Raw genomic sequence first — 27,276 nt, forward strand, 5'->3', positions numbered from 1 at the left:
TGGTTCATAGATGCCCTCTGACCTCCTACAACAGTCTCTGGCCAAAAAAGGGACTCATACAGAACTCTGAAGACCTGAAATATGTACATTTGTATGGATATCTTCTTGTGTCCCTACATTATATTAGGGGTTGCAAATGTAAATACCAGAGACTTCAGATGAATACTAAAGGCAGAAGGACTTAGAGAAAAACTAGAAAGCAATTGAAATGATCCAAAGGAAAGAGTCACTTGGCAGCTTGACCTATTGATGCCAGGTTACAGTGCCGATCTAGTGTGCTCAGATCTTCCCATTATGATTAGAATGCCAAATGAATGAGAAGACATCCATTTATTGTATTCCTTCCATTTTAACTGTTAGCAACCAATCTGAAAAAAATTAGAATAGCATGTGAATCACCAGTTTGCAAGCTCTGCTCATACAGATAAAATAATTCAGAGATTAGTTAAGATACATTGAGAAAAGATACCGAGAAGATTGTACCCTACAACACTGTTTGTAATGGTGAGAAATGGGAAACAAACTAAATTTATCCATCACTAGAGGAATTCCCAAATAATGTGTGGGAAACTTATTTGACAGAATACTCTATAGCCAAAACAAATGAAGTCTAGCCATATGTATCGATGTGGATAGATCTCAAAAACAGAGTTGAATGAAAAAGCCACGCTGTAGATCAATACACAAAATATTCGTGTAAAACTTCAAAAGCCCAGTCATTCTATATATTGCTTATAAACACATAGTAATAGTGAAAGCAAACCTAGATTAACAAGCTGCTTATCAAATTTAAGATCATAGTTGCCTCTCAGAAGGGAAGTAGAGTGGTACAGGGAATAGGGGCACCCACTTATTCTGTAATGTTCTATTTCTTTCATTTAAAAATATAAAAGGACAAAATATAACATCTTACCATTCTGATGGTATACATGAATGTTCATTCTGTTTTTCTTTTTAAAACATTTCCAGGGGCGCCTGGGTGGCTCAGTTGGTTAAGCAACTGCCTTCGGCTCAGGTCATGATCCTGGAGTCCCGGGATCGAGTCCCACATCGGGCTCCCTGCTCGGCAGGGAGTCTGCTTCTCCCTCTGACCCTCTTCCCTCTCGTGCTCTCTGTCTCTCATTCTCTCTCTCTCAAATAAATAAATAAAATCTTTAAAAAAAAAAAAAAAAAAAAAACATTTCCAAATTTTTAAAAATGGAGGGAGTGGTGGTGGCAAAACATCCCAAACTAGAATACTTGGCTTCTCCTTTACTCTGCCTCTCTAGCATTGATATATTGATATCAGTCTCTAGATACAGTTTCCTCAGTAGCAAATTCAGGAGAAATATGTGGTACTATCTACAAGATCTATAAACCTAAAACTATCCAGAGTCTCTAAAGATCTACAAACCTAAAACCTCCCCAACTCTAACACCACACGGTAAATAATATCCAGACTAGGGAATGAAACATGGATTTCTCCCCTCATTTAGGATAGTCCATCTCTCACAACCCACAATTCCTTCTCCAGAAGAAATATGTATAATGGAAGAACTGTCTTGGTGACAGACAGAGGTGGATTTATTAAGCCTTTCCGAGTGTCAAGAGTCCTCGTCTCTAAAACGGGGATTATTAACACCTACCTCGTACAACTATAGTGAGGGTGAGAGATAACGTATGCCTAGGGCCTGAACAGAGTAGCTTTTAATAGTAATAAAATCTCATTTAGGGGCTTGGCCGGGTCGCTAGACAGAATCGCGGTTTTCCACGCTGCCTTCCAAGCTAAAGTTGGTTTACCTTGAGACGTCCCGGCGAGGTAGTTGATTCAGTTGCTATGGCGACACTCCGGTTCCACCTCCGGGCTTGCTCGAATAGCATGCTGGGAATTGTAGTGCGTGGGAACTGACACTCACCCAGGGGGCGGGGCAGCTTCCGGAAAGGGCCCTGAGTTTCCCGTTCCTGCCTCTACTGCCATCCCTTAGCGCTCTGTGCGTCTGGGCCACAGAACCCAAAATAAAAGCCCAACTATGAGTCTCCCTTTCCATGGTCCGCCTAAAGTACAGTTGAGGGCAGGAGAGTGGAAGCAATGAGATACCAAGGGCGGAGACGGGAGCCGCACTGGCGGGCCAGGAAGAGGCGAGGCTCCAGCCAGGGGCACGGAGGCTCCGCCTCCTCACATCACTTCCGTAAACAAAAGGAGCTGTGGAGGACCTGGGGCCGGGATGTGACCCCGGCTCAAGCTGCAGCAGTAGCGTCGGCGGCTGCAGCTGCGGCGGCGGCTTCGGAGGCTCCGGGGTCTTTGCAGGTTGAGGAACAGGACCCCGATCTTCTCCTTCCTCAGGTATGAAGTGGAAGGAAAAGCGCTCCCGCAGTGTCCCTGTTAGGCCCCTTCCACCACCCGCTCTGGCCATTGCTGAATTCGGAGAGCTGAAGGGTCACCGTGTCGGCTGATTGGGGAGAGGGAATGAGGTGAAGTCAAGAGGGGCTCCTAGTGGTCCTGTTTGGAGGCTGTAGGTTCCTGGCAGTCAAAACCAAGTGTGTGAGTAACTATGAGCAGTCTGCGAAGGCCTTCTTTAAAAGCTTCCTTGCTACGTGACAGGAAAGATTTCGGTTCTCTTGTGGCAGTGATTTGCCTTCCAAAAACGGATAAATTTCGGGCCTTGGCCCTTCAATACATCATAGTTTAAGCCACTGTTGGTTTATTTGCATTACTTTACTTCCTAGGGGTTTTTTTTTCTTTTTCTTATATCACCAAATGTTCATTAGCATCACTAAATTCGAAGGTTAATGTGTTTATGTGTAACACAAGTTTATACAGATCCTTACCTCTTTGGAGAACTGATACCCATTGTCTCTATTCAGTTGCTTATTAAAATTCCATTTAATTTGTGTTGCATGCTGAAACAATGCCAAAATGTCTGTTCTGTTACTAAAGGAAAAATTGTTAGCCAGGATTTGAATGAATTTACACTTGGTATCTAGGATTAAAGACTGGTCATTACAGCCTTTCCTTTAAAACCTTTTCTTCTCTGGAAGTATCATAGTTCCAGTTGTGATTGTCTAGAGTCAGCCTGAGTCAACTGAGCTGAAATGGTTTAAATTCCAGTGCTAGTGGCACCAAGTTTAGATAAGGGCAAAAAATCTGTTTTCATTAAAATTCTCAATTATGTTAGGAGTGTAATCAGTGGATTTGAATCTTTTGGAATGGTCATAGCATGGTTAGATTCCACACAATGTACACAGAAAGGGCTAATACTGCTAAGGCACTTTACAGTCTGATGAGGTAAATAGCCATGTAAATTTCTCATCTCATGATACGGAAAACAATATAATTAAGAATTTAATAGTGTGCATAAGTAAAAAGAAAATGTAGAAGGGTATTTTTTGATAGATGGCTCTTAGGAAAATAAAGCTGATCAATACATGAAGGAAGGGGGGAATATTGGACCTGTGTTCTCTATGGAAGGGCCAGCTGGAACTTCATAGTGTAACTTTTTTGATACTAGCAAACCTAAACATATATAATACATTTTCGTGTATCCTTGGAAATAGGTAGAGAAAGTATATTCAAAATAGTCATGAAACAAATTTAATTTTATAGAACTTAAATTGATCAAGGACCTAGGATCAGTTTTATCCTTAGGCAGAGACTGAGTTTCTGCATGGTGGTTGAAATAAGATTTCTAGTTATTAGTTAAAATGCAGATACCCCTTTCAGTTATACATCTGTTTGAATCTAGTTGGTTCTTCTAAGAATAAATTTAAGCAGGGAGATCTAAAGACCACCTAGAGCTTGAGTCAGGCTGAGAATATCACATGGCTATTTTGTTCATATTTTTATGTATTGTTCCCCTTCTATAATGTAGGCTTTTTGAGGACAGGAACTTTGTCATGTTCACTACCTTCTTCCCAATATCCAGAATAGTGCCTGGCAGGTGGAATAGAGTAAATATTTGTGGGATGAGTGAATAAATTCTTGATATATTGCTATCAGCCTATGAAATGGGTCTTTAAACCTCTTTCATTTTTGTATATTCTAGCATGTATGTATAATTTTGCTGTATTTCCTTAGGTCACAGGAAGCTGGCCTTGGTGCAATAGGGAACTTAGAACAATGGAGGAGCGGAAAGTGAAGAGGAGGAGTCCTAAGTCTTTCAGTGTCCACTCTACTCAGGTTGTTAATGCCAAAAAAAATGCCATTCCAGTTAGTAAAAGCACAGGGTTTTCAAATCCTGCATCACAGTCAACTTCACAGCGACCAAAGTTAAAAAGGTGAATTTTTTTTTCTTTCATATTATCACAGCAACATGCTATCAAAGTAAATACTAAATCCAGTAATTCTTGTAACACTTTTTTTCTCTTGGCTTAACTTTTAAAACAGTTGAGGCACATATTATATGTGATTTAGAAAAAACGTTATGAAGGTAACAGTGTGTAGGGATTAGAACATGCAGAATGAATGATCGGTTTGAAGGCCCTTACTTTGTCTCCTATTAAAATAGAATGAGAAAACTTATGGACACTGTTGATGCACTAGCCAGAAAAGGGAACAAAATATACAGGTTTTTTTTTTTTTTTTAACTAAGCTGAGAGTGCTTTGTTAATTTTATTTTTTTAAAAAAGGGTGGCTTCATTGTTGTCATAGAAATGATTTGTATTTATTGTAAAAATTCAAACACAGGAAAAGTTCAAAGAAGAAAGTTAAAACATTAAAATCCTACCACCTAGAACTACATGTTATTAATATTTGGTGAACATCATTATTCTTGAGGCTCTAAAGGAAACAGGAGCAACAAATTTAAATGTGATATATAATACTGCTACATGTATGTGAGTATTCTGTACTATTAAGATATTTGGAAAGCAAGATAATATATATATTATATATATGTATAATTCTCACTTTTTAAAAGATAATCGTATGCAGTTAATGTTTTTATTGCATCATCTTTGCAGAGTGATGAAAGAAAAGACCAGACCCCAGGGTGGAGAAGGAAAAGGTGCACAACCAGCTCCCATTCAGCACTCTTTCCTCACCGATGTCTCAGACGTTCAGGAGATGGAGAGAGGGCTTCTCAGCCTTTTGAATGATTTCCACTCTGGAAAACTTCAAGCGTTCGGCAAGCCATAGATATTTCCCCTTTGTTTTTCTCTTCAAGATGTTTGCATCCTGTTTTCTGAATTTGTTTTGCCATTCATTTTAAAAGTATCATTTTCTTTTATTAAAAAAAAAAAAGTCCAGAGGCATAAAATACAATCATCCTAGATTTCATTTGTCAAGGATTATAATTTGTTTTCTAAAATTTCAGGAAAAAGGGTTATTTATTTATTTATTTATTTATTTATTTTTGAGAGAGAGAGAGAGAGAGAGAGAGAGAGGTGGGAAGGACAGAGGGAGAGGGAGAGAGAGAATCTTCAGCAGGCTCCATGCCCAACATGGAGCCCCATGCAGGGCTCGATCTCACAACCCTGAGATGAGGACCTGAGCCAAAATCAAGAGTCAGACGTTTAGCCAACTGAGCCACTCAGGCTCCAGGAAAAAGTTTTTTTAAGAAGGGAAGGTTGGTTGAAATGTTAAAGTAGGATTACTATTATGGAATAACTATCCTAAAAGTAACAAATAAAAGGAATATTCTTCATCAGTTAAATATTTTAGACTTAATGTTTTAGTTTGGGAAAGTCTCAAGATCATTTTTCTTTACCTTTTAAGCCTAAACTTAATTCTTACCCACCATTCCTTACTTTTGAATTTAAAAGAATCCAATTTTCTTGTTCTTCCATGAAGATAGAGAACAGTTAACTGATTGTTATATTAAAACAAGTAGATATTTTTAGATATGAGTTCACAAAGTATATAGTCAGAGTTTTTGTATTCAGATTGCAACTTACTTTATAAGTCTTACCTGATAAAATTATGTCCTGTATTTTTTATAAAGCAATTTGAAAATTATTGAATGCGTACATACAGAATCTCACACAAATGCATAAATGTCATCAACATACTTGCTGGTTTTTTGAAGCCTCGACCACCAACACAAGGGTAAATAACCACATATAAAACTGGGTAAAGCCCCTGAAAAGAGCAATTCAACTGCTTAACAAACACACATGCAATAGTAATAAAAGAAATATTACCTCATACGAACAGACCGGCAAAATTAAAAGACTGGTAATACCTATTACTGGTGGAATTCAGAGAAGAGTTCTTTCATAAATTGCTGATGAAACTAGAAGGGTCCATGTTTGAAAGTTTTTTTCTTTAACTCTTCTCATTAATCTTTCCTGGGAATCAGTGAGTCCTTCATATCTACCGACTCATTTTCATCTGAAGGAACATTTTTTTCTATTGTTAATTGATTTCTCCTCCATCTGTTCCTTTTTATCCTTTTGGAGCTTCTGTTCTCATGTTAGATCACCTGGATCCCTTATGATTTCTGCTTCTTTATATTTCTACTCTTATGTTGTCCCCCACCTTTTCTCTCTCTATATATATATGTTGTATATTGATACATTTATATGTCTGCCAGTATATACATATGTACACACACACACACATACACACACACATTTTCTTCCACTTGACCTTCCAGATTACTACTAATTGTTGAAAAACAAAGGAAATACGAGATATTTTCTGTGAGGAAAGGATGACTTTTAAAGAGCTGTAACTAGCTTCAAAATTATCAGTAGTCAACATAATTTAATATTGTTGATTTATGAAGATACAGAGCTAGCTGGAGGAAATTATAATTTACATAAATTCTAATTGATTCAAGATACTTCAACTTTAGCTGAGCTGTAGTATACCTTTGAGAAAACCAAGGTTTTTTAGAAAAATATTTTAGTATCAAGAGGTTATAGAGACAAGGGGCACCTGGCTGGCTCAGTCAGTGGAGTGTGTGGCTCTTGTACCCAGGGTTGTGGGTTCAAGCTCCACGTTGGGTATAGAAATTACTTAAAAAAATAAATCTTAAAAAAAAAAAGAGGTTGTAGAGGCTGTACTTATCTGTATGAAAATATGTAATTTATCATGTACTGTGTATATATTAGCTACCCTGAGCAGATAATGCCACCTCAGAGAACTCTGGTCAATAAATAATGTAAGACCTGTCCTTTAGCAATTAAGCTGTCTTGCAGTAATGAGTATACAACTGGAAATATTACACGGTTTCTCATGTATCATAACATTCATCATAAATATTTTCGTTTATATTTCTTAAAGGAGGCATATATAATTGGTGGCAAAAATGATTCATGGTTCACATTCTTATAGGACTCTCAAGTTCACTTATTATTATAAAATGTTAGGTCACTCAGTTCAAATGGCAGTTGTCAAATTGAACATGATTAGATGATGCTATTGCTTCTAGAAATGATATTACTACTGAAAAAAAGAATTTTCTTTTCCTAAGGGATGATTTTTGGTTTTGGGGGTTTTGTTTTGTTTTTAATTTTTAAAAGATTTTACTTTCAAGCAATGTCCACCCCCACCATGGGTCTTGTACTCCTAACCGTGAGACCAAGAGTGGCAGGCTGCACCGACTGAGCCAGCCAAGTGCCCTGATGATTTTGTTTTTTACAGAAAACTTTCCTATCTGACTTTCTTAGTGCCCACAGTCATTTCTTAGATTATCATTGTTTTCCTGTGAAAACAGGATTTGATTTGTGATTATACACAGAAAACATTGAGTTATTAACAATGCAATTTACAACAGAAAGAAAGCTAATTTCTTGTGAGCACCTTGAATTTAAAAGTTTTTCCTCAAGGCAGTTAGTTTGAACTGTCCTAATCTTCATTAACGTTCTGGGATGTTCCCTCAGGAAATGAATGTTCCATTGAACAGATGGAACATGTTCGGGGAATGCAGGAGAAATTAGCTCGCTTGAATTTGGAGCTCTATGGGGAGTTAGAGGAACTTCCTGAGGATAAGAGAAAAACAGCCAGTGACTCCAATCTGGACAGGCTTCTGTCTGACGTGAGTGTAATTCTTTTTCTTTATTCCTTTCATAAAAATTTTTTATTGAAAGAAAGTTCATCATTTTAATCATTTTAAAGTATACCGTTTAGTGGTTTTTGGTACATTCACAGTGTTTTGCAGATATCACCACTGTCTAATTCCAGAACATGTTCATCACCCACAAAAGAAACCCTATACCTCTTAATTCTCCCTTCTCTTCGTCCCTTAGCAGCCACTAATCTACTGTCCATCTGTATGGATTTGCCTATTCTGGATATTTCATATAAAGAGAATCACACACTATGTGGCCTCTTATGACTGGGTTCTTTCACTTAGTGTAGTATTTTCAAGTTTCACACATGTTGTATTCTACTTTTTTTTTAAAGAAATGTATTTCAAAGAAATTGCCATATTTACATCTAAGCATATATTCTGAGAATGCTGGCAAATCTAAAAGTGAAAGATTCCCCACTTCTGTACATAGATGATAAGATCTTAATATATAGAAGATCATGACATGACTAATACATTTTGTGTTATTCACTCAGATGGTTACTTATTTCTAAATACAGAACTGTATTTGGTATTTAAAGTAATTTAGTACATTGCTATGTGTATTAGCTTGCTAAAGCTGCCATAACAGAGTGCTATAGACAGGCTACACCTGAAGTTTATTCACAGTTCTGGAAGCCCAAAGATGAAGATCAAGATGTCATCAGGGTTGGTTTCTCCTGAGGCCTCTCTCTAGGCTTGTAGATGGCCATCCATCTTCATCTTTACATGGTATTCACCTTGTATGAGTGGGTGCCCATGTCCAAATTTCCTCTTCTGGTAAAGACAGCAATCATACAGGATTAGGGCCCTCCCTAATGACCTCATTTTAACTTACTGCATCTTTGTAAGACCCTGTCTCCAAATACACTCACATTCTGAGGTATGAAGGATTAGGACTAAAACGTATGAGTTTTGGGAGGACATAATCCCATCTATAACACCACGGGGTATGATTATTAAACTGAAAGGTGTTAATGAAATTTGCCTCTTTAAACATAAAGAAAAATTGGTACTTTAGTTTCAGAATAGTTTCCATATTCACTAATGACAAAAAGGTTTCATTTCTGTTGCTTCTCTTTATCCTTTGAATAAGTAAATGTGTGGCAAATGATATGCCCATACTTTTAAAGTTTCAAGCCTGTGTATTTTATTTCACATCTACTGTGTTCAGTCTTGCCAGTATTTCCTTTTACTAGTCCCTCTTAATAAATAAGTGCAAGCTTATTTTGCAGTACATTTAGGAAAATGATTATGGTATGGTGAGAACACTGAATTTGAAACCAGAAAGCCTTCGTTTAGTCTGGGGTTTGCATTCTGGTTATATCTGTATAACTTTGTCAATTTAGTTAACATTTCTGTAATTTTGATTTTTTCCTCTGTAAAATAGGTGTGATTAATTCTACCTCATCCTGAAAACTCAATGAAATGTGAAATCTTTTTGTAATCCAAAGATTTTAATCATTAAAATGGCAACTTTTTTAAAACTATTAATAAAGATGATTACAATTATTCATGGTTTTAAAGAATCCTTATAAAACTCCGTTTTTTATTATCTGGTTTCAGTCTCTTCTCATATTTGTGTTTAATAAATGCTAAAGTTACTTTATAATTATTTTGTGTAAGTGAATTTCCCAGCCTGGATATTTTTGGAAAGTTTTTTCAATATTTTACTTTTTCATTTAAGAAAGCTTAAATGAAAAATAGTTTATTTTAAAATGTGTAAACAATTATCTACTTAAGATATTTTTCTTAAAAAAATTAAAATTAAATTTGTTTCTTTGTGTTACAGTTAGAAGAACTGAATTCTTCCATGTATCCTTTTGGCCTAATATCAACAGTGAAAAGTTTACAAATTGTAACTTCTGGTGAATAGCTCGATCAAGTGAACAAAGACACCTACTCTTATTTACGGGGGCCATTTCTCTTCCCCTTTGGTTTCCAAATGGAACTTTTAGTTGTTTTGTATGCTGCCCCCCATTTTGTGTTTCTGGCTTGTTCTGCCTTGCTTTGTATTGTTTTTGGATTTTTAAAACAATTTTTAAAAAAATTAATCAGGAGAATTGAGGATTAGGCTATTGCCATAGAAATTTTGAATCTTGCATTCTTTAAGTTAAATAGCAGTTGGATATGCAGACATAAAATGCCATACTTAATTTACTATCATTACAGGGGCACCTGGGTAGCTCAGTCATTAAGTGTCTGCCTTCGGCTCAGGTCATGATCCCAGGGTCTTGGGATCGAGCCCCGCATCAGGCTCCCTGCTCAGCAGGGAGTCTGCTTCTCCCTCTCCCACTCCCCCTGCTTGTGTTCCCTCTCTCGCTGTGTCTCTCTCTGTCAAATAAATAAAATCTTTAAAAAAATTTTTTTTACTATCATTACATAGAACACTTTAGATGCATATAAAGTGTATTATAGGATTAGCTTAAAGGAAATCACCAAGGCACATGTAAAATATCCAGGTTTTGACATTTCAGTTTGGAGCAATTATTTCAGGAACTTTTCAAAATGCATTTTTGGACATGGTCCTAGGTATAGTGTGAGATTATAAGAACAATAAGAAATGATCCTGCCTATAAAATAATTTAATTTGAGAGTTTAGTCCCTTTGGACTAAATAATGGGATACTAAAAAGGATACTGGTTGTAGAGTCAAGAGATTTGATTTTTGAAATTTGGTTTTGATAATTAACTTTGGGTAAATTGTTTAACATCTCAGAGTGTCCTCTGTAATATGGGGTAATTGCTACATGTAATGATGTGTACATGAAATTTTCCAAACTGTAGAATATATATATATATATAAATTACTATTATTGTTAATAACATATACTATTATTAATTGCTAAGTTATGCAGTAGCAACAATGAAGAAATAGAGAGGTATATACAAATCTAGTAATAACAACCATTAATCTTATTTGAGTCCTTACTACTTGCCAAGTATTTTATGAAGGGCTTTACATGCATTTTCGTATTTGGTCCTACCCTTGTAAGTAGGTGGTATTATACTTATCATTTTACAGATGAAGAAAATAGGGTTTTGAGAAGCCACATAAACTGTAAGAGACATTAACGTAAATATCATTGCCAGGAAGGACTTAAATTTGAGGATTAGATATGAGTTAACTACGAGGCTTCTCTTAGTAGTTCCTAGTTCTTTTTTCTTTTCCTTATATCTATTCTGAGCTTTATATTCTATGCTTTATATTCTTTCTGTGTGTATGACACATCAGTATCTCCTATCCTCTGAGTTTTTGTTAAACATTTAAGTTTATTTATCTTACCACTTTGCTTGATCCAATCACCACGGTTGAACAAGATTACATGATAGAATACAAGAGCATGGGCTTTGAATTGCTTGGTTTCAAATCGTGGTAAGCATGTGTGTAACCTTGAGCAAAAGTTTGGCAACTCTAGTTTCCTCATTTGTAACAATTGTTCTCTCTGTATTCAGACTTTCCCTCCCAACTTCCCTCTCTGTCATCAGTTGCCCCTGTTATTTCAGTCTCCAAGATTATTTAAATTCCTTCTGTGACTATAGCAGACATTGCTACTCAGTCATGGCACTATCTGCCATTGAGCCTGAACGTGGGCAGGAAATTATTTGCCATTTCTTAATTACAGTTAGTTGTCAGGCATCATCAGCTCTGCCTTTTATTCTTCCTTTATTCCTTATCCTCATAACTTTATTCCATAACCTTTCAAATGTCTTCTGTTCCAGCCCTAGAGCTGCACTAATATGGCAGCCACTAACCATGTAGCTACTGAGCACATGAAATGCAACTAATATGGATTGGAATGTGCTAGAACTATAATTTGTATACCTGATTTCAAAGGTTTAATATGGAAAAAAGAATGTAAAATATCTCAATATTTTTATAATGATTATATGCTGAAATGATAGTTTTTTGATATATTAGTGTAAATTAAATATATTTTAAAAATTGTATCTATGATGTGCATTATATTTCTTTTGGACAGTGCTGCTGTAGACTTTAGACAATACCACTAAATTATTCTTCCTAAAAATACCACTCTCATCTTGCCATTCCTATTTCAGACCAAGTTTTTTACCATGTCAGACTTTCTTTTTTTTAACATTTTATTTATTTATTTGACAGAGAGAGACACAGTGAGAGAAGGAACACAGGCAGGGGGAGTGGGAGAGGGAGAAGCAGGCTTCCCGCAGAGCAAGGAGCCCGATGCGGGCCTCGATCCCAGGACTCTGGGATCACGACCGGAGCTGAAGGCAAATGCTTAACGACTGAGCCACCCAGGCACCCCCATGTCAGACTTTCTAAAGGCTCTCAGTAGTATGATCTCAACCTACATATCCTCTTGTATTTTTCATTATTTTTCATTGCCACTAAGCTGGTTCTCTGGATGTCTAAGAACACATCATGTTCATGCTCATCTTAATGCCTTTGTTCAGGTTGTACTTCCTACCTAGAGTTGCTCTGGCCTCCCCCTTTCCCTTATCAAATAACACCAAAGCTGACCACTTCCATAAAGCATTTTATTTGTACTTTGAACTAGCATTCTACTTCATTATCTGTTGATTTTTGTATATGTTAAATCTCAGCTTTCCAACTGGACAACAGTGTCTTTGATGGCAATACTCGTGTCTATATTTTAGCAACCTCTGCTGTATGTGTATTGCTAGCATTTAGTTGTTCTCAGTGTATCCATAGCATTGTTTGAATTGGGTCTTGAAAAAATGGATAGCAGGTGGATCATACAGAGAGATGAAAAAGGAAAATGAAAGGCAATGATGATAAGAAGGAAAGGGAATAATATTGACCTTATTGACCAATAAGATTTACCTTGTTTATTCATTTGGTTCATTTGTCCTTTGTGTCAAGGGGCCCCACGTGGGCCTCAGGTAATAAAACTTTAGTTTATCTTATTTGTACCCTTTCACACAACTTAAACAGGAATTCCATCCTGTTTACAATCTTCTTAAAGAATAATTTAGAGGGGGACCCCTGGGTGGCTCAGTCGGTTGAGCATCTGCCTTTGGTTCAGGTCATGATCCCAGGGTCCTGGGGTCGAGTCCCGCATCGGGCTCCTTGCTCAGCGGGAAGCCTGCTTCTCCCTCTGCCTGCCACTCCCCCTGCTTTTGTCACTCTCTGACAAATAAATGAATAAAATCTTGTTTAAAAAAAGAATAACTCAGAGGACTGTAAGAAAAGTTTTAGACCTATGATGATTCTATTTTTGACTCTTACAAAGAAATTGTTTTCCCAAGGATGATAAAGTGGTGTCCTCTCAAATGATTGTTTTTTAATCTGGTAAGTTTTCATATTTGCCTCTCACCAGTTCCTTACCATGAAAATCGTTCTTACCACATTAAAATAATTCTGTGTTCTATTAGAACCTGAAACATAATCTTGATTTAGTGACTGTTTTTAAGCCTTCAAATTCTGGATATGGTATAACTACTTCACTATATCTAAAAATTGTCTTATCACATCCAGGTTTCTCAGTGACATAGGCACTTTCCCTTTAAACATATTTCCTTTATTTTAATACCTCTCTTTTAGCTCCTCCTGAGTGTAATTTCCCATGATTTAAAAGAAGTACTCATTACAGAATGAAAATCTTCTTAACTGATGAACTCAGACAAAAACTACATTTGGCAGATGCCCAAGATGTTCCAAATACTTCTACCAGCTAAAATGACATGCGGTCGCATTCTTGTGGCTTGAAGACAAGCAGCATTCCTTACTTTTCCAGCTGAGTCCAGTAGCAGAATCATCTTCCACAATAAGGAATAAAGTAATTAAAGTGCCAGTGTGATGATTGTTTTCACTCCTGCTTTTAGTAAATTTGCCTTGCTGTTATTTGCCATAACTGGAGCCTAGGCCTTGTTGAAGGCTTAATCAGGAAATGCGATGTAGAAGTTGTGCTGCTATGCTTTCTATTGTTGCCTTACAGGGGTTATACTTGAAATGCATTGTGCAAAATGTTATTAATAGGGCTGAAGGTTTATCCTTCCTGAGCTCACCAAACTTATTCCCATGTTGGTTATAAGTTGATGATGCACAGGCTTTTTGTGGCAGCCCTGCTTCAGTTTACGTTAGACAATCATTACACACACTGGTGTGTTTTCCAATGGCCAGTGCCAACAAATTGGTAAATGAGTGTTTGTGAAATTTGCTATTTTTAATAAAGTGATTGTTTTAAATTAGTCTTTATTGTTTCATTTTGAAGAAACCTGTAGTCTTCAATCTGGGAATACAAGAGTTCAGTCCTCAAAAGTACAGTGTTTATAAAATTGGGGGTTCTGTAATTTTCTTCCAGATTTTGCACCTTGTGCACATTTCAGTGTTGGTGTCGTCATGAAAAGAACATGGGCTTTAAAGTCAGACCTTGATTTGAATCCCCATCCTGCCCCTTAGCTTTCTATTCATGCACATTTACTTCTTTGGGTTTAACTTCTGGTTTTCATCCAGAAAATGAAATTAATAACCAGCTCATAGTCATAGTGATTATGAGGAGAAAGGAGAAGTGTATAAATTGCTTATCACAACAGCTAACACCAACAATGTACAGCAAACAGTTTAATTTCCCATTTTACATAGCTTATTTTGAAATAATTAACTCATACCACATAAAATACACCTTTTAAAGTGTACAGCTCAGTGGTTTTACTGGATTCACAGTTGTGCACCTGTCACCATAATCTGTAGAACATTTTCATCACTTCCATCTTTCCAAAAAGAAAAACATGGGCAGTCACTCCCCATTTCTCAAGCCCCCCAGCCATTGGCAACCAGTAATCTACTTGCTGTCTATGGGTTTGCCCATTCTGGACATTTCATATAAATGGAATCACACATGATTTTTTATGATTGGCTTCTTTTACTTAATATTTTCAAGGTTTCAGGGTTTATCCATGTTGTAGCATGGCTCAGTACTTCATTCATTTTCATGACCAGATCATATCCCATTGTGTGGATATGCCACATTTTGTTTATTCAACCATACCTCAGTTGCCTTCACATTTTAGAAGAGGCCCATGCTTCTTCCTTGTTTCCAGGATAGAGAAACAAGCATCTAATTTGGTGGGAGGGTGAAACCCACTGAAAGATATAAATCTCGATTTTAGTAATTTTTGGCATTCTGAGTTCCAAGAATTTTGGCCAACTTATCTAATGGGTCTTTTTGATACCCCTTTTAAAAATGAGAAAATTAGCAGAACATTAAATACAATCGTCTAAACTTTTCACTTGGGTTGAGAGGACAGGGATTCCAGGGTGGGGAAACTAGCATTCTAGGACCCGACAGAGCAAAAGGAAATTTTGCCATGTGGCATGTTTTTCTTGGATGGGTCCTGAGACAGAGTAAAGCAAAAGCTGTTTCCTGTGGATTAGTGACAGAGCATCAGATTGACGTTGTTTATTCATTTGGTTCATTTGTCCTTTGTGTCAAGGGGCCCCATGTGAGCCTCAGGTAATAAAACTTTAGTTATCTCATTTGTACCCTTTCACACAACTTAAACATATTAAAGGCAACAGAAAAAAAAAGTGCCTGGATTAAAATAAAACCTTTAGAATAGGGACGCCTTGGTGGCTCAGTCGGTTAAGCATCTGCCTTCAGCTCAGGTCATGATCCCAGCGTCCTGGGATCAAGCCCCGCATCGGCTCCCTGCTCAGGGGGGAGTCCGCTTTTCCCTCTCCCTCTGCTCCTGCACTCTCTCTCTCTCAAACAAATAAAATCTTAAAAAAAAAAAAACTTTTAGAATAAAATTTATTTATTATGTAGATGTTATATATTCCTTGTAGACAAATTTTAATTACCGATGATTAAAAAAAAAATTCTAGCAGAGCAAACCATTTATCCCTTTTTTGTGTTACTTCCAGATCCCTTAAACTTGTTTACTTTGATTTTGGTTCCTCCTGTAGAACGCTAAAATTGTTAGTAAGTATCAAAATAGTCTGAGGATTTGCTGAAGATAAACCCCACCTTTCCCATCACAGGCCTTTAATATTGCTAGCTTCAGTGTCCCATCTCCTCTTGGTTGGGGTCCCGCTGCCTGGCGTCGGCCCCTCTGCTCAAAGCCCTCAGGGGTCCCACCCTAGGCTCCCGGGGGGACGGCGAAGGAGCCGGGACCCCAACCTCGCGGGAGCCCGGCTGCTGGGTCCTGCCGCGGGGAAGGCGGGGGAGGCGCACGCGGGTCCAGCAGTCCCGGGCCCGCAGGCGCTGACGCACCGGGTTGGGCGGGAGGGGAGGGGGGTGTTGTACGTCCCCATGGAGACCGCGCCCCGCTGCGGCCACGTGCTCAAGCCCCTGCTTTTCACTCCGCGGTCCAAAGAGGAGGCAGCGGCTCCAGGCTCGGTCCCTCGGCCACCTCCGGGAGGTAAAGCCGTTGCTTCTGGGCCGCGCATCTTTTGCTTGGGACCCCATGGGCAGAGCGCCCCGGCCGGCTTAGCTTCCCCACGCAACCCCTGGAAGACCCTAAGCCGCGCGGGGGGGGGCGGTGCCGCCCCCCCCCCCCCCCCCCCCCGCCCCATGACCTTGAGAACCTCCGCAGCCCCACAATTATCCGGAAAACCCTGCTGTGGCTCTGCGGAGAAACAAAATCATTCTGCGTAGGTTTGAGTTGGGCGGTGGCAAGGCAACTGAACCTCCTCCAGAGCATTCATTAGGGATAGAAATGAAGTCAAGTTATTGAGCACTTTGGAAAACACGGATTTTCATTCGACCCCAGACTGGCTCACAACAAGTCCTTCCCTCTTTCTGCCAGTTCTCACCCTCTTTCCTACCATGGAGTCCCAGCGGTGTGGGGAGTGGGGAGTGGGGAGTGGGGCGTGGGGCGGAAAGGGGGGCGCGGGGCGTGAAGGGGAAATAACAGACCTGCTGTGAATACGGGCCCTGGTTAGAATTGTGTCGTTCTAGGAATTAGTACTATGCTAAGATTTGATGAACAGAACAAATAATTAAAGACATGATACTTATATTTTTTCTTTTTAAAAGTACTCATGCTGCGCTTAATAATTCTTGCCATAAATATCAGAACAGAATATCCTGACATCATCCGTATCAAAAGTTCAGCACAGCCCAGGCCACTGTTTTCAGGCCCATCTTGACATTTGTGCACCTGGGGAACCTCAAAATTCATGCTCTAAAACTTATTTCAGAAGGAGAAAGTAGAGATTAGGGACTTGAAAGTTTTAGAACAGCCGTAACTGTTTATTTCTCCTGAACGAGTTTAAATAGTTGCTTCTTGTTGCAGCTCTAATTTTATAGTTTTAGATTTACTTATCAGTCAGCCAATCCAGCATTTGATCACGTCCAGTTTGGGCTCACAAACATGGCATTTCTTAACACCTCTTGTGCTATCAATAGTGCAGATTTCCTCAAAACATGCCATCACTTTCACTATCCATTACTTATTTGTGCATTAAAAAAAATTATAGACCAGTTCATGTTCAAAATAAGTCATGTTTCTACATGTCCTGAATACAGACATTTAACTTATCGGGAATAGTCTTTTATTTCTGTTTTTCACTAATCACACAAATTTTTCTTGTACTCTGGTTCTTTTTTGCAATCTTTAGAGCCAGATAACTTTTTTATAAAGATCGTATTGATTTATTTATTTGAAAAAGAGAGAATCTCAAGCAGACACAAGCTAGTCCCAGATAACTCTTGAGAGGCATACGTAAGGGGTTAAACTGGGGTTTCTTCCTTCATTCCTAGTAGTTTATTCCTTCTTCATACTGCAAGAGGAAGACTTTTTATAGAATTTTTTTTCAGTGTAGTGAAAAGAAGGGCCATATGCACCCAATGTTCATAGCAGCAATGTCCACAATAGCCAAACTGTGGAAAGAGCCAAGATGCCCTTCAACAGATGAATGAATAAAGAAGATGTGGTCCATATATACAAAGGAATATGACTCAGCCATCAGAAAGGATGAATACCCAACTTTTACATCAACATGGATGGGACTGGAGGAGATGATGCTAAGTGAAATAAGTCAAGCAGAGAAAGTCAATTATCATATGGTTTCACTTATTTGTGGAACATAAGGAATTACATGGAGGACATTAGGAGAAGGAAGGGAAAAATGAAGGGGGGGAAATCAGAGGGGGAGAGGAACCATGAGAGACGATGGACTCTGAGAAACAAACTGAGGGTTCTAGAGGGGAGGGGGCGGGAGGATGGGTTAGCCTGGTGATGGGTATTAAAGAGGGCACGTACTGCATGGAGCACTGGGTGTTATACGCAAACAATGGATCGTGGATCACTGCATCAAAAACTAATGATGTACTGTATGGTGACTAACATAATAGAATTTTTAAAAAGTGCATAGAATCTAAAAGTTTCTCAGGGAAGTAATTGTCAGGTACATATTTTAAAAGTTTAAGTGACTTTGCATAGACTCTGAAATGTTGAAAATATAGAACATGCTTAAGGGATTAAACTGTAGAGAATAAATGAATCATGGTACAACTTGCATGTGTGGATCATAAGAGAACACAAATGTAGGTACCTCTGTGGCAGGGAACAATGTGTTTTGTTTCTAATTTCCTTTCAAGTCGTTTTGTCTCCTACAGTGGAGCAGGACTAGCCTAATTTACGTGTCTCCACCTGTGTAAGAAATCACCTGAGGAAACAGTTAATGGCAGTAAGATTCTGCTTTATCCCAGTGACAATTTAGCTCTCTCTGTGGACTGGCAATTGCCCAGCCATCTCAACCCTTAATCTGCTTTTGGTTGTTGCACAACAGGCTCCTCCCCACCTCGCCCACCCCCCCCCCCCCCCCCTTTTTTTTTTGCTAAGCAAAGAAGAGCTAGTGTCAGTTGTTGATTTCCTCATCAACAGCCAGTGGTATGGTCAACCATGCAAAAGAAATCGTATTTCCAAATTAACCCATAGCAGTCATACATCCAATTTAAGTTACACTTACTCTTTAGGGAAGATCCAGCATAATTTTTAAACTTGGTAACTAATTATTCCCTGTCTGACCTCAGATGATTTTCTTTAGCCTGCTTTTCTCCTCTGTAATCTAACTCCCAGGGTGAAGATGAGGAGTGAAGGAGCTAGTGTGTGGGGAAGAGATTTACTAGCACAGTGCAGGTCAGAGTAAACACTCAAACACAAATTAAGAGAGGTACAGCATTTATTACGTGGCTCCCTCCCCACTTTGATTTTGTAATGGTATGTATGTTAAATCTAGTTCTATTAGCAATAGATCTAGTTCTAAATGAGAAGAACCACAGATTGGGGTCTCCTATTTCATTCCCTTCTTGCAACACACTTCAGAAACATTTAGAGCCCTTGTTTTCCAGGGTCATGTAAGAAAGAGGCATCCAGTTGGTGTCACCCACACTGGGGCCTCAATTCAATGGACACCTGGGCCATAAGCAAGGCAGCGGCTGGACCTTTACTTTTCTAGGTGTGACTCACTGCTTTGTGTAAGAACAAGAGAAATCCTAAATGATCAAGGAAGAACTTCATGGTATAGTATTTTGGCTCTTGGAGAAGGGGCACAGGGAAAAGATGAAGAATGGATGAGAATTTGGTTTTGTACACTTAGGTTTTGAGTTGCTCTTGGTAATAGAAGATATTGGGGACCACCATATTGTAAACATAATTCACAAGAAGTATTCTTGCCCCAGAATTCACATTCCAAATGAGCACCCTAAAATACTTCCCTTTCCTCCAATTTGCTGATGTTGTGAAAGAATAATCTGTCAGATATACATATTAATTCAGTTCTAAGGTTATTTTACCATTTACCTCACTTAACATCATGATGGAAATCACTAATAAGATCTACACAAGTTGATAATTGTCACAGTTGTGACACAGATGTCAAATCCTAATAATCAGTGAAGGAATCTGGCTTTTTCTTAGCTTGTAACTTGCTTTTCAGTCCTTGAATTTGGAAAATTAGGGGATGTGAACAATTATTCATCTACTCATTCAACAAATACTTGCCAAGTGCCAAATCAATGCAGGCATTATGCGGTAGGCAGGTTCTAAAATGGCTCCCAATGACCCCAGCTTCCTGATATCCATGCCCTTGTGAATCCCCTCCCCTTGAGTGAGGGCTAGACTTGTTTCTAATGCAGGGGTTGCCAAACTTTTTCTGTAAAGCGTCAGGTAGTAAATATTTTTGGCTTTGTGGGCTATATGGTCTCTCCCTAATTACTCAATTCTTCCTGTTACAGTGTAAAAGTAACTATACACAATATGTAAATAAATGTGATTAGCTGTATTCCAATTATTTACAAAAGTGGTTGGCAGGCTGAATATGGGCTGCCAACCACATTTGCTGACCTATGTTCTGACTAATCAAAAAGTGATGGTGTAATGCTTCTGAGATTATGTTACACAAAGAGTCCAACTTCCATCTTGCCTGCCCTGTCTTGCCATTTCACTTGTTCACCTGGGTGGAAACCGGCTGCCATTTTATAAGCTAATAAGGTATGAAGCTCACATGGGAGGGAATCCTCCAGCCAACAGCCTGCAAGGAACTGAGATCCTGTTCCAGTAGTCTGTGGGAACTGAATCTTGCCAACAACCACCTACATGAGCCTTGAAGTGGATCCTTCCCCAGTCCAGCTTTTAGATGACTATAACCCCAACTGAAAGTTGGTTGTCAGACTGTGAGCCAAAGGACCCAGTCAAGCCATGCCTTGACTCCTGACACAGAAACTGTGAAATAATAAATGTTTGTTATTTTAAGCCACTAAGTTTTGGGACTCTTTGTTACACAGCATTAGATAACCACCATGATAACCATATCACATAGCCAATACACATTATGATAGGCTCCTATAAGACTGAACAAGGGGAATGCTGCTTATTATTTCCTCCTCTTAGAGATTCACAATGAGTATCAACATATTAAGGTTTCCAAAACATCTTATAAAAAAGAAACTTGTTTAATTTTGTTCAATCAGTCATTTCCCAAGCATATTTAACCATGCATCCTGTTTTTCTGGGAAGTGTCTATTAATATTTTATGGAGCTACTGTTTAGAGAAATATAAAATGCTGGAATATGAAAAAAAATCATTCAATTTAAAGAAGTTGCGCTTGCCAACATGCCATTTCTCCCTGGGTTGAATAACTAATCAGCAAAATTGACATCTTAGAAGAACGCAAATAATCCCATGGAAATTTATACCCCTATCTCTATCTCTTCCATCCCTACATGACGTACTGTACTCGGATATTTAAGCCCGCCAGCAGAGATAGTGACTATTCTTTCTGTAATGTTCAGCTCACTATGTAACTCAGTAATCCTTTAACACAGAGGATAATAACACTTTTAAGAACTTGCTAAATCAAAACTCCTTATGTTGGCTCTTGGAGGGATTTCACATAACAACAGCTGGGCATCTTAGGAAACTAAGGATTTGTTTTGATTTAATGTTGATTCAGAAGGAGGTATTTAATTTCCCACATTGCCATGAGGTTTTTATCTGAACAACACATTATTATACTGTAGTTTGCCAAGGCACAGCATTTCACTGCTTTGCTTTACACATGAGGAAACTGAGGCTCAGAGGCTAAATTATTTGTAAAGCTTCACTTAGAGGAAAGGACAGCCAGAGCAGGGATCAAAATTTAGTGTTGTCATGCAACTCTTTGTAATATTTCCAAAATTATTCTGGGGTCCCTGGGTGCCTAAGTTGGTTAAGCATCCAACTCTTGATTTCGGCTCACGATCTCAGGGTTGTGGGATCGAGCCCTGGGTCAGGCTCCCCCCTCAGCGGAGAGTCTGCTTGAGATTCTCTCTCTCCCTCTCCGTCTGCCCCTCCCCCTGCTCTCTCTCTCTCTCTCTCAAATAAATAAATAAAATCTTAAAAATAAAATAAAATAGTTCCTAATCTGGTACATGCCTTTCCAACATATTCATTTTTAAAACACGCTTTCATCTCTCTCGAGTATGGTAAGAATAGAGGACCTGCAAATGTTTGTCTTATTCTCAAAATCTTCTGGCTCCACCATAAAATTTCTTCAGCTACTCTGGGCCACATTGTTCTCTCTCTTCTTGGAATTTATAGCAACAGAGGATCGCTTGGAAACTGAGACATTTCTGATGCTGGAATCCCAGCTAGAATTTCACCGACAAGTGGTCATCCAATTTGTGTTTTAATATCTCCGGTAATGGACATAGCCTCCTGAGATGGCTAACACTGCTGAAGTGATTATTTTCCCACTTAGGATGATCCAAAATCTTGTCTCTCCGACAACATACATTGTTGTTAATTTTATCTTCTGGGGATTCACAAACCATGTGTAATTGATTTTATATATAAAAAGCCCTCAGATAGTTGATGTGTGTATGTACAGTGTGGGAAAGGGGTCCAATTTCTTTTTTTAAACAGATGCTCTGTTTTCTATAAATGGAAAAATCCATCTCTTCTTTGACTTATCCTCTAACAAGTACCCATGTATACAAGAGTCTGTTTTGGACTTTCTTCTGTTCCCCCGGATTAGATATTTGTCTTCATAGTAATGCCACGTCATGTTGTCGTTCCAGCTTTATAGTGAGTTTTTATATCTAGAAACACATCTCCCTCCCTGGTTCTTCCAGACTGACTTGACTATTTTTGGCCCTTTAAACTTCCATAAATATCTTAGAATCAGCTTTTCAAGTTACACACACATACCGCAATATCTCTTAGGATTTTTTTTAATTAAAATTGCATTGAATTAGTGGATCTGTTTGAGGAAATTAATCTCTTCATTCTTCTTAATTCTCTAATTCATGAATAAAACATATCTCTCCATTTATTTAGGTTCTTTAGAAATGTTCTTAAAGAAAATTTTATAATTTTCTTTTTTGACTTTTTTTTTTTTTAAGTAGGGGTTGGTTCTTGAACTCACGACCCTGAGATGACTAATATATTTGGCTGAGCTGAAATCAAGTGTTGTGCTTAGCCAGCTGAGCCACCCAGGCCCCCCCAAATTTTATAATTTTACTCATAAAGTTTGTACTTTTATTTGTTTTTCTAGATACTTAATAGCGTTTGGTGTTTTATAAGTGATATCTTCTTTTGAGAGAGCAAGAGCGAGTTTGGGGGGAGGGGCAGAGAGAGAGAGAGAGAGAGAGAGAGAGAATCTTAAGCAAGCTCCATGCCCAGCACAGAGCCAAGGCAGGGCTCGATCTCACAACACTGAGATCATGACCTGAGCCAAAATCAAGAGTTGGATGCTCAAGTGATTGAGCTACCCAGGTACTCCAATAAATGATATTCTTTTTTAAAGCTTCTTGATCAAAATAGAAGATGTAGAAAAATATGCAAATCATAAGTGTAGAACTCAATGAATTGTAAAGTGAACTCTCCTGGGTTCCTACTGCTAGATCAGGACCCCTACCCCAGAGTCACGTCTCATGTCCCTCCAGTCATACCCTCTCTTTCCTTCCCAAGGGTAACTACTATCTTGACTTCTAACACTGTCATGTAGAACTTTGTATAAATTAAACCATATAAAATGTAGTCTGTTATTTCCAGCTTCTTTGTTTAATGTCTTATGTGTGTGATTCACACATATTGTTGTGTGTAGTGGCAGATTGTTCATTGATATCCAGCATTCTAGCACATGGATATATGACAATATATTTATCTATTCGGCTGCTGGTGAATGATTGCACTGTTTCCAGTTTAGAGCTATCCAATGTAACTGTGAATGTGCTTGTGGATATATTTGGTCCACATGTTCATGTTTTTCTGTTGAGTCAATTGTATGCACATGTTCAACTTTAGCAAATAATGCCAAACCATTTTTCAAAGTACTTACACCAATTTGCATTTTCACCAGCTGTATGTGACTATTCTGGATGCTCACCGGCACATGGCTCTGTCGGTCTGTGCTGGATAAAAAATTCTAGGTAGCTTGAAACAGAAATCATTATTTTTCATGATTCTGTGGGTTTTCTGGCCTCCCCTGGACATTTCTTCTGCTGCCTGTTATAGTCTGGGTCATTCATATGGTTGTAGTCACTTGGGAGCTCAGTTGGAACAGAATACCTAAGATGGCGTCATTCACACATCTGGTGCTTTGACTGGGTTGGCTGAAACAGCTTTGGGCTGGCTCAACCTCTGTTTCTCCATATGGTCTCTCATTATGCTATAATCTAGCCCATGCTTATTTACATGGCTGCTACATCCTAAGAATACAAAAAGACAAACTGCAAATTTTCTTAAGGCCTAGGCCCAGAAGTCACACATCTTCACTTTATCAACATCCTTTGGTTAAAACCACGAGCAACTGAATTCTGCTAACAACCACATGAAAGAGCTTCAGATCCTTCAAATGAGCTTGGAGTCCTAGCCAACGTCTTGACTGCAGCCTTATGAGAAACCCTGATACCTGTTATGGCCTTAATTGGGTCCCCCCCCCAAATTTCATGTTGAATCCCTAACCTCCAGTGTAACTATATTTGGAGGCAGAGGCTATAAAGAGGTAATGAAGGTTAAGTGAGGTTATAAGGGTGGGAGCTCAATCCAATAGGACTGGTATTTTTATAAGGAGAGGAAGAGACACCAAAGATCTCTCTCTCTACCCCCCGCCCATCCCACCTGGTTTGTGCACAGAAGAAAGGCCTTGTAAGAACCCAGAGAGAAGGTGGTTGTGGACAGGCCAGGCCGAGCGGTCCCATTAGACACCAGCCCTGACAGCACCTTGATCTCAGACTTCTAGCTTCCAGAATTGTGAGAAAATAAATTTTTGTGGTTCAAGGCACTCAGTTTGTGATATTTAGTTATGGCAGCCCTAGCAGACTGACTAGGTACTCCACTATGCTGTGCATAGATTCCTGACCCACGGGAACTCCAAGATAATAAGGTTTTTTTGTTTTGTGCTATTAAATTTTGGGGTCATTTGTTACACAGCAATGGATGACTAATACATCAGCCTAAGTTTGTTCTCTATGTCCTCTTTGTGTCCTAAAAAGATAGGTAGGTGGAGTGCCCTTTTTAAGCCCTTCAGAATATTGCTTTCCGGGGAAGAAAAAAATCAGTATTCCTGGCTGGTAAAGAATTGTTCCAATTTCTGAGTCATTTTCCCAGCAAAGTGAAACACAACTCTGGTTTAGATTCATATTTGGGTGCAAACAGATGAGAACAGAGTAAATTGCAATGACTTGGAGTTCATGAACTCCTTGTGCATATTTGTGTGGATTATCCTCCACGGAGATGTATATATATGATTTGCTATAATTTTATCTCTATAAATATAGAGATGTAAATGAATGGCTGCAATTAGATAATTCCTATAAGGACAACACTAATATACTGGATGTTTCTAGGTGATCTTCATTAAGCATCTATTGAAATGAACCTATACTTCTTAGGGCTGGAAGAAAATAATTTGCTGAGATGTCAGCTGGGGATTCTTCTAGAAAAACCTTGGAAATGGAGTGCTTCCACACAAGATTCAGTGCCTGGACACCTTTCAGCAACAAGTCATTAAATAGACAGGTAAATTACATGCTCTAGAACAAAACAAGTTTAATTTGTAAGGTCAATTTTACTGTGATATATTGGGTCTCATGTTGCCATATAACACAACAACAATGAAACCTCTAAAGAATTTAGTTTTGGAGTCACTTCCAACAAAAATAAACCAGCACTTGTCTGCCCCCCAAACAGTCTCTTCTCACCCCAGTCTCCAACTCCTACTTTATGGGGAGACTCAAGGTCTGCCTCCCTTTTCCTCTGTACCTCCAGGGACAATAGAAGGCTCCAGAACACACAGTATACTGGGGGAGGAGACAAGGGGAGGTGCTTTTGGTAATGCTTGGTGTGGAGAGTATTAATGTGTAATTAATTCTCTGCATATTTCTTTAACCCTCTCTTCCTTCCCATGCCAACAGTTCAGTTTGATGGCCTGGGGATGCCCACTCTTTTGAAATGTAGTCAGGAAGTAGTCATTGAATGGCTTAGGCTTAGGCAGCTCTGCCAGCCCTTAATGGAGAAGGCCCACAGCACTTGCGTGGTTCAGGCCTGTTCCCAAGGGAAGGACACTAGCCAGGCTGGGCCTCAAGCCTGACCCAGTAAGAAAGCCAGTGGGTTTGTATATGTCATCTGAGCAACGCTGGACTGAAACCCAGGTTTGGGGGGACCCTGGTCCTTGGTGTATCTCTTCCTTAGAGATGCATCTAACAATGGCTACTTAGCAATATTTATTGACTTTGGTTTTGGTGGGAACTATGAAGGTGTAGGACCGTGGGTTAGTAAAATCATACCTACTTCAAATGGTCCTGTTTTCACAATTCAAGTGTAGCCTGTATGTGTTTTCAAGATGAAATGTTTGGAATCTGTTTCCCCAGGCCACATTCGTTTAGGTAGAAACAAGAGCCAGGATTCATTACCTCTTTGTTTTCCAAAGGGGCCCTCCTAAGGCCCCACTGTAATCATATCCCCTGGCCAGCCTTTCCCACCAGCCCACCTAACAAGCCTGGGCTTGTCTCTCTCCCCAGATAAAAGCACCTTAAGCTGAGGGAAGAGACCCCTCCTACGTAGTGAAAAGTGCTTTGTGAACTGTAACGTGCTGTGCAAATATTAGCTGTGAGGTTGCGAGATTGCCAAAGGATTGGTTAGCAACTAAGAATAGACTGAACTCTACAGGAAAATGATATTTTCTCCCCCTTACAGCTCTTTCAGGAAAGAGTTGCTCTTATAAGTCATTGGTTTGACCTCTGGACCAGCAAGCAACGTCAAGAATTCTTATTTACGATTTTTTTACGATGCAGCAAATCACAGTTAAGGTAAATGTAGCCTAAGGATGCAATTATCATTGGTTCTTAAAGGAAATAAAATATAGTAAAATGTTTATATAACATTCTAGGGTTTCACCCCTCCCCCCCAGAAGGAACAAATAAAACAATTGGTATTTTAAGGTTTATGAACAGAATCTTCTAGTGCTGCTTTCTCCTTGAGGATGAAATGGAACCTTGGGGGCTCTAACACCTTCCTACCACAGTGGGATGTTTGGTTTTTGCAAAACTCAGAAGCTTTAGCCAGTGAATTTTTAACATTCCCTTAGAATACTGGCTTCTCCTCAGAACTATCAGACGGATGGACAGTATAGTTCAAGTAGACATCTGGCACATAGGCAGTCCATAAATAATTGTTACACGAATGGATGGATCTGAAAAATACCCAAGGAATGACCATGGTAGCAACATTTAGGAATATGCACAAGACTCGATTGACGGTGGCCATGGTTGCCAACGGGTCCTTGTTCTTATTCTTACCGTGGCCTCCTAGAGTGTCTGTCATTTGCTTTCAAATACTCCAGCAGAAATGGTGT

At 38.9% G+C, this 27,276-nt stretch overlaps 2 protein-coding genes across 9 annotated transcripts in view; both read left to right on the forward strand.

Moving 5' to 3' along the window:
- Positions 1–2,068: 2,068 nt before the first annotated feature.
- On the forward strand, positions 2,069–14,182 carry CCDC28A (coiled-coil domain containing 28A). Of its 4 annotated transcripts, none has more exons than XR_003206724.2 (7): positions 2,069–2,323; positions 4,055–4,254; positions 4,939–5,102; positions 7,804–7,958; positions 9,784–9,806; positions 10,934–11,366; positions 13,536–13,554. XR_003206724.2 is itself a non-coding variant. In XM_025866031.2 (7 exons), exons 1-6 carry the CDS (start codon positions 2,069–2,071, stop codon positions 10,941–10,943), a joined length of 807 nt encoding a protein of 268 aa, XP_025721816.1. In that variant the 3' UTR covers positions 10,944–10,981; positions 13,536–13,594. The 4 variants fall into 4 exon arrangements, 3 of the variants coding, with proteins under 3 accessions (XP_025721816.1, XP_025721802.1, XP_025721809.1); XM_025866031.2 differs by having other exon boundaries at positions 10,934–10,981; positions 13,536–13,594; XM_025866017.2 differs by lacking the exons at positions 10,934–11,366; positions 13,536–13,554 and adding an exon at positions 13,615–14,182.
- Positions 14,183–16,246: 2,064 nt separating this feature from the next.
- Positions 16,247–27,276, forward strand: part of ECT2L (epithelial cell transforming 2 like) — a 72,713-nt gene continuing 61,683 nt past the window's right edge. For all 5 annotated transcript variants that reach the window (XM_073894002.1, XM_073894003.1, XM_073894004.1 and 2 more), the window contains exons 1-3: positions 16,247–16,354; positions 25,316–25,442; positions 26,619–26,731. In XM_073894002.1, coding sequence (XP_073750103.1) covers positions 25,341–25,442; positions 26,619–26,731 — 215 coding nt within the window. In that variant the 5' untranslated portion in view covers positions 16,247–16,354; positions 25,316–25,340. The remainder of the gene's footprint in view (positions 16,355–25,315; positions 25,443–26,618; positions 26,732–27,276) is intronic.

Source organism: Callorhinus ursinus, unplaced genomic scaffold, assembly GCF_003265705.2.
Source record: "Callorhinus ursinus isolate GAN/ISIS: 27379988/994484 unplaced genomic scaffold, GSC_fseal_2.0 scaffold6, whole genome shotgun sequence".
Classification (NCBI taxonomy): Eukaryota; Metazoa; Chordata; class Mammalia; order Carnivora; family Otariidae; genus Callorhinus; species Callorhinus ursinus.